This window comes from Melanerpes formicivorus, unplaced genomic scaffold, assembly GCF_026170545.1.
Source record: "Melanerpes formicivorus ecotype bairdi unplaced genomic scaffold, bMelFor1.0.p_v2 SCAF_12, whole genome shotgun sequence".
NCBI lineage: Eukaryota > Metazoa > Chordata > Aves > Piciformes > Picidae > Melanerpes > Melanerpes formicivorus.
In genome coordinates this window covers 7,791,457-7,803,876 of record NW_027142364.1, presented here as the reverse complement: position 1 = coordinate 7,803,876, position 12,420 = coordinate 7,791,457, and the positions used below count along the sequence as shown (strand labels likewise).

The 12,420-nt window shown below is 41.6% G+C and overlaps 1 protein-coding gene across 3 annotated transcripts in view; it reads left to right on the top strand.

The window, feature by feature from the left end:
- Positions 1–12,420, top strand: part of MCF2L2 (MCF.2 cell line derived transforming sequence-like 2) — a 146,934-nt gene that overhangs the window by 116,032 nt on the left and 18,482 nt on the right. For all 3 annotated transcript variants that reach the window (XM_068145109.1, XM_068145107.1, XM_068145106.1), the window contains exons 22-26: positions 618–839; positions 2,216–2,308; positions 2,702–2,780; positions 5,748–5,820; positions 8,959–9,068. In XM_068145109.1, the coding sequence (XP_068001210.1) occupies positions 618–839; positions 2,216–2,308; positions 2,702–2,780; positions 5,748–5,820; positions 8,959–9,068 (577 nt within the window). The remainder of the gene's footprint in view (positions 1–617; positions 840–2,215; positions 2,309–2,701; positions 2,781–5,747; positions 5,821–8,958; positions 9,069–12,420) is intronic.

Below are 12,420 nucleotides of genomic sequence, written 5' to 3'. Positions count from 1 at the left end.
GTGCAGCACTGCTCAGTCTGCAGATGGTAAACTGAGAAAGTATTGAAAATGCCTTAAAAAACTGTGTTGCAATGGGAAGGAATTACACACCAACATACCTCTAGGCACCAATCCATGTCTTCAGACTTCACAGCTTCTTTCAAGGTTTTGCTCAGGGATAGAAGCTAGTAGCAGAGTAGAAATTGAACATGGATCTTTCAGAGTCAAGGCCTTTGCTTGCATATCCAATCTGCACTGGCTTTCATACTGCTTTAAAGTCAGGAGTCTTAAAATGCAGGTCTTGTCAGAAGATGCTTCCTCTAAGGTCAAGAGTGAGAACAGCTTGGGTATCAGATCTGAATAGGTCCTGAGACAGACAGCAGATGCTAACTATGAATGGGGAGACAAACTGGAAATGGTGGACATAGGAAACAATAGATTAATGGTTATGTGAAGAAACCACACAGGTTTAGCAAGAAAACCTGTGCAGATGGGATTCCAGCTGTAACACATCTACTCTCCAACACAAGGGATGCCTAGGCTTTTGCCTGGAAGGTTAAACACCACTGGGGAAAGAACTGTGCCTGGGATTACCTTATTTTGAAAGTGATATAGGCTCTCTTCTCCTTGCTTGCTAGGGGGATGTCAGTGAGCTTGGAAAGCTGTTGATGCAAGGTTCCTTCAATGTATGGACTGACCACAAGAAGGGGCACAACAAGGTGAAGGACTTGGCTAGGTTCAAACCAATGCAGAGACACCTCTTCCTCTATACGAAGATGCTACTTTTCTGCAAGAAACGGGAGGAAAACACTGATGGCCATGAGAAGACAGCTTCTTACAGCTTTAAAAACTCCTTAAAGGTAATGAATGTGGTAACGGTGAGGGAGAGAAATTCTGATGTTCTCACAAAATGGGGGGGGGGGGGGGGGGGCGCGGTTTCCATGTGGAGACTTGAAGAAGGTACACATCTGGGGCTGTCTTGCACGCGAGTACATGAAAGCTTCTGATTAGTTTTGATCTAGAAACAGACCCAGCCATACGTCCTGCAACTCCAGATGTGAACCTTGGTTTTGCAACTCAATACACATAGACACCTTGTGTCTTCTTGCCTTGAGTCTCATAATGGGAAGCAAGACTGAATGCTCATTACTCTGCCTGTAAGCATCCTCCAACTTCAGTTCTATTGCAAGTGCTGCTGTTGACATCACCAGCTCAGCAGATATGTTCTGCAACAATAATAGCTGTAGATGAATCAGAGTGCAGTAGAAGTGCCCTTTTATTTGCAAGAGTGACATTTCCAGCTATGAGTCAGGACATTTTCTGATAAAATGGCATTCACAAGTAGGCCAAATTTTCCCTTTAAGCACATTGGTGTGACATTTGTGACTTCAGACAATTAACATGGGTCACTGAGTGTAACACTGAAAACTTTATGAAGGGTAACCAGAAAGGAATTATAATAGACCCTGGTTCAAGGAGTAAGTGAACCAATTAATTTAAACACTTGAAGTTTCTTTATGCGGACATGACAGCAGAAACGATGACATAATCCAAGATGTTTAAGTCAAAAATCTAACTGTCATTCAAGTCTAATGCTGAGGCAAATCAGGAGGAGGAATAAATTCAGGAAGAAGATGGGAAGCTGGTAAGTATAGTAGCATCTGGACTTAAAATTGGTGGTTTAAAATCTATCATTTAAGAAATCTAGACTTATTTTCTTCAGTTCCTTGTTTGTCTTGCCTAGTTAGGCACTTGGCTTGCACACTTTCCCCACCCACACCCCCCCCCCCCGAAACTATATCAAATTTTCATGTTGTCTAGATTTGCAGATGAGTTGTTAAGTCTCAAAGCCGTGTTCTATCCCCTGTCCTCTCCCATCTCCTAAGGCCAGTGATGGCAAGTTGAAAATACCATCTTCTTCAAGAGCCAGGATAGGATTGAAAACTGGCTTACAGTTCAAGTAAAAAAAGCCCAAGGAGGACAAACTCATGATAAGAGATTAGCTTGTGTTACTTAATTACCTATTTTAAAAAATTATTCTTGTTTTCTGTAACAATCAAAAAGATGAATGATAAATTAGCTGTTGAGGAATAACATGCTCTGAATTTTACTTTCAATTACTACCTAAGGTGCAGGAGTCAATGCAGTCTGATTAAAATGCTTCTAAGAGGATAAAGTATTTTAAGACTATTGACATTTTACAGATTCCAGCTGCTTCTTCTCTGTTTTGAAACAGATGAGCACTGTGGGCATTACAGAAAATGTAAAAGGGGATAACAAGAAGTTTGAGATCTGGTATAATGGCAGAGAAGAGGTCTACATCATTCAGGTAACAACTTCCTTTCAACTGTATTGTTTTAAAGAAAGTTTTCAGTTTCATGACTCCCACTGTCCTGTGCAGTCAAGAAACAGCAGACATTGGAAACTTCTTTTTTTATGTTAGCTCTAAATTACCAATTTATCATTGTGCAAGTGGTCATGATTAGGGGAAAAGGAGGAAACAAAGCAGTGAAAAATTACTTGGAACACTGGACAGAAAATCAAAGACAAGACCTTAGATTCATGGTAACTTCTCCATCTTGAGGAGTGTCCTGTGTTTTGCTCAAAGCTGGCCACATTGTTCCATTGCTTGGGAAAATTGAGAGCAATTGTGGGTCAGGACAGCCAAGTGACTGACAGCATGCTTTAACTAGGCATTTTTCTTTTCCTTTTGTTTTGTCAGGCATCTTCTGTTGAGCTGAAAAACACCTGGATTTCAGAGATTCGGAAAGTCCTGACAGGACAACTGGAAGCATGCAGAGGTAGGACACATAAAACAAGATCTGGTAATGTTGCCTTCCTCCTGTAGCTGTATGTGGCAACATGGAACTGGGGTGAGTTGCAGCACTGTCCAGTATCACTGCCAGAACCATTCTGAACAGGTCTTCTATATCTCATACCTAAAATCATTGCACTCTTTTTATGTAAGTTATTGAACCCAAGTCAGACAAAATTCAGGTAGGTTATTCCAGGTAGTAAGAGACCATAGTGATAAAAGCTATCTGAGATAACATTCAACAAGAATGTGGAGAGTCCTAAAAGACATTTTTCAAGCTCTCCTAGGACAACTTCCCCCATAGTGGTGTCCCATACCAACTTTTTCTGGGCCCTGGCATTGCTTCTCACCTCGACCTGTCATTTTCTGCTTCTTACATGTACAGATCTCTCTTTAAAGCAATGCCAACAAAGCCTTTGTACCCCCCTCCTTCAGATTCCTAAGTATATTTTTTCCAAGATGGAAAGCTGTGTCTGTGCTTTAACTTTAGAGGCCATATTTATTTATTTTGCCTGTTTCACAAAGACAATGCCTTCTTACAGCCTCCTTAGTTGAGAGAAACAACTATGCACATTAGCATCAGCAACTTAATCCAACCCATAACATTATACTTCTTTAGAATGTTTACTATCCAGGTCTTGTGTTACTACTTTTATCATTTTACTTTCTTCTTTTTATTCCAAATTTCACTACAGTCAGTTCAGTAGAAACTGCTGAGCTAAAACCCTCAAGATTCTTATCAGTACAGATTCAGGGACTCTTTGACATGGTTTGTAATACTTCTGCTTTACTTAGGCTATGACTGCAGAGAAGAGTAGCTTATAGAAAAGTGTGTGTGTTTAATAAGATAGAGAGCTAATCTTCCATATGTGTTTCTAGGTAAAGAAAATGAAGCTTGTATGTCACCCAGATGAGCATTTGTGAAATCTTTGAAGCATACAAGATCCATATGCTGGAGCTAACTGTGCATTGTCCAGGGAAAGTTATGCAGGAATCAAGAGACCTCAGGATATTATACTTTAATGTCCTGCTCAAAGTAAAGTCAATTATTGGTCAAACCAGGTTACTCAAGACTTTATCCAGTCTGGTCTTGGGAACATCCAAGGATTATTTTCATCCTACTCTGTGAGCAAAGACAAATTTCCCTTCATTCTCAATCCAGTAGAACACAGTCAGAGAGCAGAAACTATCTTACATGCTATTGCAACTCTTCCTATTGCCTTTTCCCAAGTGACCACATGAATCAAAGCCCTTATTACAATGCTGATGGAAGGAAGCAAATGCTCTATCCCATGGTTTTGAACAGTTGTTTCTATTTCCAGTGACTCAGGAAAGGAGAAATCTTAATTCATGCTTAATCCAAGACTGGACATTTCTCCATCTCTGTGTTGTAATGAGAGAAGGAAGAGGGTTACATTTACTAGTTTGGGCTGCTGTTAGGAGTTGCATAGGGGGTTGCAATCTTGGAAGGAACCGTCTGAGATGAACAAGTGAGTAAAGAGCACAGAAAATGGTCAAAGATATGTGATAAATAGTGTGTCATTGGTGTCTAAAGGTTTAAGTCTATGTACAGCCCCTGCAGTATACTGCAGTGAGCATGGAATGCTCACAAGGCTTTGGGTAACTCCATGAGCCATCAATCCCAAAGAGCATAATTGTCTCTTGCAGGCAAAGGAATTATGGATGCAGGTTGAGAGACTTGTGTAAGACTGAATCAGCTGCCAGGAATGGAGCTACTTCTGACTCTCCACCCAGAGTGCTCCTTTCTCACAGCACTCCCACCCACGAAGGACTTAATTCTTTCAGCAATGCCCCTGTTCCTTGGTCTGTTCTCCTTTCATTGACAGGAGTTTCCTCTTCCAGTGTGAAACAGTCCTAATATCTCAGCAGTCTGAGAGTTTGAAAGCTGTGCTTTCAATTGCTTCCTCACTTCTCAGTGTCTGACACTCCTGGCCCTGAAAATCAAATTGTCAAGATCTTCATTATCATCTCACTCCATTTACTGGACATCAATACAAATTAGTCTGTTGCTACCTTGTGGCTATGCAAAAAGAATGAACAAATGGCATTTGAATAACATTTTATTATTGCTGTTTGTACTGGATGCTGAGCAAAAGCATTCTTCAGAAGGACAGAGATATACTCTAACAGATGGCTGTGTGTGCAGCTCGACTCAAGCACAAGCCCTATGAGGAGAGGCTGAGGGAGCTGGAGTTGTTTAGCTTGGAGAAGAGGAGGCTCAGGGGAGACCTTATTGCTGTCTACAACTACCTGAAAGGAGGATGTAGACAAGTGGGGGTTGGTCTCTTCTCCCAGGCAACCAACAGCAGAACAAGAGGACACATTCTCAAGCTGCACCAGGGGAAGTTTAGGCTCGAGGGGAGGGGAAAGTTCTTCACAGAAAGAATTATTGGAATAGGCTGTGCAGGGAGGTGGTGGAGTCACTGCCCCCAGAGGTGTTCAAAAAAGGATTGGACATGGCACTTGAAGCCATGGTTTAGTTAGTCATGAGATGCTGGGTCATAGGTTGGACTTGATGATCTCTGAGGTCTTTTCCAACCTTATTCATTCTATAATTCTATGTACATGTTGCTAAATGAAGAAAAAGCTGTGAGCCACAAAACTCTTATTCTGGGAAAAATGCCAATATGGTCTCTAGATCCATGTTGTGCAGTGATCTAGGAAGAGGTACAGAGGAAAGAGAAAGTGGTAAGGAAAGAAATCTCTTCTGCACTGAAAAAATACACATAGGCAAGCTGTTTGGGTGAGATAAGTTTTTAGACTTTAAGATCATCATGTGCCTTTCTTTTCAAGTACAATTATTCCCTTTTGATTGCACCAGCATTCAAAATCTGTTATCTTCTTCTGTTTCTCTCTCTCTCCTACATCCCGTGCAAACAAGTAAGCAACTTACATGATTCAGGACAATTTCTTGTTATTTTTGGTTTAACAGAAGCAAGTCAACTGCACCAAAGAATCACTGAGAGTGTATACCATGCACCGATGGAGTCCTCCAACACAAGCAGGTAACCACAGCTATCACAGCATATCAGGGCCATGTTTTGTCTTGCCTTTATGCTTTTGCAGCAGATAAATTCTTAATTTAGTGTGTTTAACTTCCTGAGTATGAACTTACTCAATTGTCTTCAAATATATTAAAGACATGTAAGTGCAGATAAAGGTTCTGCTCATGGGGAAACTACAATCATAATGCAGGATTCGTTTCAAAGATGGTAATATGGTTTTGCAAAAGAACCATATGGTCTGGATTAACTCAAGTTTAGACAAATTGTATGGGAACATTTCCCTATTAAATGGAGCTGTCAGCAAATCTTTGTTATGACTCAGTTGCTGGGCCAGATCAATTTAAGTTGGCATGAGATATCGGTATAAAACTTCAGCGATGTAAACCAAACCAAGAGACCCAAAGTAACACAGCCAGCCCTCAAGAGTTGTACAACTTGATGCAAAAAGTTTGAGACATCTGCAGTGCTGTGAATTCTGCACCACATTTTCTCTAGGCTTTGTTACATTTGCTTTGTTTGAGGTTTAAACTGAAAAAGTTTAAGGGTAAAATTCTTCCAGCAAAACACCTTGGGGATAGGAGAGAATTGTTCCAGAAAACTAAGAAATGCAATCACAAAAATGTTTCAAATCAGTCCAGATGTATATTGTTCTTACAAGGCTTTTAAAGTGAGGATTTTCAGAACAGAACTTGCAGACCAAATGCATCAACAGAAAATTGATTAACTTAAGGAGGAGAGGCCATGTGTTTAGTTATTTGTCCTAGACTGAGTTAAACCAAAGGAAAAAAAATGAAGTGCTAGTTGTCAGAGAAAGAGGTTAGATGCTTCTGCTTCAAATGCTGGTTTATTGCAGGAACAGGGAGAACAGGGTGAGTCTTTGTGAAAGAACAAGGCTCTGTGTTTTTGTGAATGAAACAAAGTTCAGAGTGTCCTATTGGCTGTTGTAAGCAGAGGCCACCCTTATCCTCTGTAAAATGTCTCAGAGAGAAGCTAGCACAAGAGAATTGCAGCACAAGGTAGCTTTGCACTAGCTGATAAGAGAGTGAATCCAGGATTCCTCTGACTGTGGAGCACCTTCTGCAGCCTGCTTTGGCATGCTGGGTGGAGACAAGGAGAGGAAGGAAGAAGCTAGACATTGTGATAGCCACTCACATGGGCACAGTCTGTGTTGTTACTGTTGTGACTAAGCAGTTGTGAAAGGCACTAGAAATAAACCAGTGACAGTGTTAGCTGAGGAGCAAGCAGGATCATCAGTGCTCCACCAGTGGTTGGTGGCTAATTAATTATTGAAAATTTATCTAACTGATAGACACCTTCTCCTGGATTTCCCATGTGGAGCAGTGACTCTACTGCTTACTGAGAATTGTCAAACCCGTACTGTGACATCAGGGAAATTGCAGGACATGCTGCCCTCTCCATATCTGTTCAGTGACACAGACTACCCCCTTCACTTGTTTATGTGCCAGTGCAACACTTAGGGCTGCAATTCCATGAGATAAGGCAGGGCTGGGCTGACTTCAGGTTGGAGCTGAGGTATCAGCAAAAGGGACACTCAGAGCCAGTACACTTAATACAGGTGGTTATTGAATGTCCCTAAGTCCTGTTCAGTCTGTAAATTGTTCCTCAAAGTTTCAGGGTTTGAAGCTAAAATGAGATGCCCTGTGGTATCTATTGCCACTCAAGGAATGGCCGCTGCATTTCAGTGACAAGGAAATAATCCCCTTTATTGTTTTCTAATCTATTCAAATATATGAGACTTAAACAGACTATTGTTTTGGCTGCTTAATTATCTGCTTTATTGGGAGTGACTGCTTCAGTCAAACAGGCATATAAAAATATCTTGAGTACACTGATATACACAAGCTTGGAGTTTTACTGCAGATGCTTTTTCAGAGAAGCTTGTATGTTTTCTTGATGTCTTTCTCACAGCTGTAAATCTTTAACTCTGTCAGCTGTATGTTTCAGTTATCTCAGACTAGCTGTGAAGGAACAGATAAAAAAGAATAAGGAAATATGAGTGTGCTTTGGATTTGTTCCCATATTTATTCTGAGCCCCATTTTGTACTTGACATCAGGCTGCAAAATCACATTTTGAGTTAGTACAGGAGGTAAGAGACCTCTGTTAAGGTTCCATCAGAATCAGGTCAGAGGTTCAAATACAAAGCTGAGAGTCCCAGGCTTCCTAGTTGATAAAAGAGGTATTCACAGATCTCTAGTATTCCAAATGTTTTAAAGTTTCAGTTATATCTTGGACCTTCCCTTAGAGCAAGACAAACCCTATGAACGTTTAGTGTAAGAGTTCATATATCAACTGTAAACAGCTATGTAATTGCTGATACATGTTAATAAAGAGCATTTTTAGGAAAGAGTATTTCAAGTGGGTAGATACAATGAAATGTGTGGAGCAGTCTGCCAAAGATAACAGTCAAACACCCAAACTAAACCACCAGACATTTGCAAAACAATGAAGATATGAACCATGGGAAAGCCTTGCAGTTCTGAATGCTCTACAGACCTGGTGCAAGGAGGTTGTTCTTATTACAGATACAAAGCCAGTACCTGTGCCAATCTGGCAAGATGGATCCCCATGTCTGTGGTGCAGCTGTAGACAGAAATATCCCACTTGGATTCATGTTTTCAAAGAGCAGGAGAAACAGAAGTTGGAGGATGCTGGAGCCAGGAGAATCCATATGTTCCTCTACACATGATATGACCTCCCTTTGACCATCTAGTAACTCTTTCTCTCCTGGAGTCATATATACTTAGGCTGCAAAGGAGAACAGGGCTCCTGTTTTCTAATCTGTTTCCCACTCCTTTCAAATCTGTTGGACCTGTAAAAAGAGCTTGTGCAGACAACCAGCTCATTCCACAATTTCCCCCTTCTCAACTGTCATTAAACACATCATTTACTGTGTGATGTGGAAAGGAATCTGGGGCTAGAATGACTCTCTCCACCGATTTTCCTCCACCATAGGTGCCTGCACAGATGCAGATTTCTATAGCACACACACAATTTTCAAGCCTGCCATTCATTCCTTAGGTTACCACATCTGAGGGTAAAAAAGAACGCTTAGTGCTCTGTGCTCCATAAGGTATGAAACAGGAATGTAAATATTTTTGTGTTTCTTTTGTCCAAAGGTATAGCAGGAAGTCATCAAATATATATGAAAACAAGTCTGAGGCATCAAACGTGGAAGCATCTAACAATAAAAACAGGAATTCCAGTCCCAGCACCAGACAAAAGAGAGGTAGGAGTTCTGAGACAGAGTGGTGGCTTCCAAAGGGTAGGCTTTTTGTTTTTTCACACTCACTCCTGGAGTTTGGTGAGGATACTTTAGATGTGTATTGTTTAAACCTAACATCAACAAACCAATGCTGCTAAGCTCTGAGACTGTACTATGAAACTTCCTGAACCTGAACATTTGTTACTAGTTCAGGATTTTTTTTAAGTCTGAGTTTTCATGCATTCCAGTGCTCTCTATACAGCTTGTGTTTTATAAACATAGAATTTGGGGGGCAATAGGATGGTTGGTTTGGGTTTTTTAACCTTCTATATCCTGGGTAAGTTGGTTTCTAGACATATTTAATTTTAAGATTGTCTGTGGACTGAAGTAACTAATTTCCTCTTTTCTGTCAAAGAGATTTCTTTGCCTCCTCTGTGTATAGCCTTCCTTCTACTATGTGTTAAACAAACACATGTGGTCACAAAGTCCCTCCGTTATTTGAGGGCAAAAATACAATAGATATATTTTGTACAATGTAGGTTAAAATAAACACTAAAAAGAAATCCAGGTCTCATCTGGCAGTAGCAGGAACAAAAAAAATCTTTCAACACCAGTTTCTCTTTCAGGTAAGTATTTTGAACTGCTAGAACAAAGACTTTTCTAATACTATAAGAAAGAAAATTGTCAGGTCTTTGGAGATTAATGTCCCATTCAGAATTCAGGCTTAAAGTCATGGCATGCTCCTTTGTAAGTAAAGATGGCTTAAAAAATAAAAAGAAAAGAGGAATATTCTTTTATTTGGAATAACAGGCTGCTTACCAAAAGATGTTGTTTTTTTTACTGCAACAAATATTCATTCTGGGAAGAAAGTTTTATGGATTCTTCATTTAAACAGCCAGTTTCAAAAACCTTTTTCAGTAGTGTGTTGCTTCCAAGTTAGAAACATTATAAACATTAATAAAGTATTAATAATAACAACAATACTAATCGTTTAAAAATAAGTTGGAAAGCAGTCTCTCAGTTGACATTCAGAAATCCTCTTTTTTAAAAGATTTCCAGGAAAATGATTGCTGCTTTTCGGCTGGTCCAGCTTATGCAGAAGTGTGGGAAGTGGGATCCCTACATGCTGATTTTAATTCTTGTGTCTCTGCTTTTCCCTCACCGGTTCCTCAGCGCTCTGTAACTCCCGCTAGCTCAGCCCAGAGCCTCCTCATTTCAGGCTTGTGGCTACTGGTCCCACGGAGCTGCAAATCACGGTCTTAGAGCCAGCACAAGAGCTGTCCGGCTTCAGATGTCTCACAGGAACTTTAACCGGTGTTCTCTTGCCACACCTCTAGCTGGGCTTCTGTAGGGGCTGAGCTCACCTGGAAAATGTAGTTAGGTCCTGCCAGGATGCAGGGAAAGGGTGCTGCATTCCCCTGGGCAGAGTAGTGCCAGCCTGCAGGACATGTAGCAAGGGGCTGGTGCTGTGCAAACCTGGGTCTTTTGTGCCACCTACTGACTGCAGTGCTCCTGGGAGCTGTGTGGCTCATCTGAGCACAGATCATTTAAAATGCGGTTTTCTTGCTGTAGTACAGAGGGAGAGGGCACTATTGGTAAGATATTTCAGTTCCCTTATTCTCACACATAAATGCCTGTTGATCGAGCTCTCTACAGACAAACCATGGTTTTGTGTGGACCTGACTGGTAGATTCACTGGCTTGAAACTATATGAGAGCAAAGTCCTCAGGAACTTCTGAAGACCACCCCAGTCCAACTGCCCTGCTCAGAGCAGGGTCAGTAGGAGCAAGTTACTCAAGACTGTGTTCAGCTGCATTTATCTTCAAGGATGGTGACTCCATAACTGCTTTGGTGATGCTGACCCAGCTTTTAACCTCCTTCAGAGTAAAACCTCCTTCATATTTTTAAATGGAATTTCCCCCATTTCAATTTTCACCCATTGCTCTTATCAACCTGTTACTGGGATCCATTGAGAAGCTTCTGACTCCATCTTCTCTACTTGATAAGATCACCCTGAGCTTTTTCATCTCCAGGGTGATCAGTCCCAGCTCTTTGACTCTTCTCATGTCACATACTGCGATCCTTTAATCATCTTTGTGGCTTTCACTGGATTCACTCGAGCATGTCCATATTTCTTGTACTGGGGGAGCCCAGGACACAGCACTCCAGATGTCTCACTTGTGCTGCAGGGAAGCATCACCTCCCTGGACCTGCTGGCAATGCTCTGCCTAATGCAGCCCAAGAAGTACGCATTGCAGGCTCATGTTCAACCTTTAATCAGGACCTTGTCCTTATTATGTTTGGAAATGGTTTCCAGGGTTATTTGGTGTACCTGCAAAGTGACAGAAAACATTTGATATAACTCAGGTGGAGACAACACATCTTAGAGACCAGTGTCTAATGACTGGCTGGTGCTGAGACGCTGTGGGAGGTGTCCTGTTGAGAAGTGATTATAATTGCATATCTGAAGAGCTAGCATATAAACCCACCCACCACAGACATGCACTGCTGTGCTTGCTGCTCGACTCTGGTAATGATATACTGTGGATTTCCTAGCTCTGTGCAAACAGAGTAAATACATTTTGTGTACCTGTGTCTGGATTCTTTATAAGCTACAGTATCATTACAAAGAATGCCTCACAATGGGAGCAGCCCTGGCAAAATAGATCTTAGGCTAGCACAGGCAGTCTGAAAGCCAACTGCTTCCCAGGGCACAGCTGTAACCACTGCTCGGTATCTGTTCCACGCATGGTGGACAGCAGAAGATGCACCTGCCCAGCCCAAAGCTGGCATCAAACTGTCGGATAGAAGGAGCTGAAGCACAGCAGGAAATACTTCTGTATTGTTTAAATCTGTTCATCTTGCACTCACCTATGCGTGCAAGCACCTTGGATCCAGGATTATCTTGGCTGCAGATCAGGAAGTGATGGGATGAGCTTTCCGTTGGAAGCACAGCTTGTCTGTCTGTTGCTTGTCCGTCAGTGTGGATTCACTGTCTCTTCATGTTCCCTTTGTACTTCTGGTCTTTGTTTGTCCCTCTAATGATTTTCACTTGGCAGTGTATGAAACAGAGGATAAGAAAGCTTTTGGTTAAATCCTAAAGCACAGAACCAGGCAACCAACACATGGCTTTTCTCCTGCTCCTCTGCTATAAACCCTCTGTGTGTTACTGGCCCACACAAAGAAAGGTACAGATGCAGAATTTGGCAGAGGATCTGAGGGTTTCACCTGTTTCCTGCAAAGCAAGTAATTGAGTATCTTTCAAGCCCAGTCTCAGGACCTAGATCCAGCTGTGACTAATCTCTCTCAGGGCAACTGTCAGGCAGCATGGCTGGCCTATTCATGTAGGAGCCTGGCATGTAAGCTCTGCTGGCAT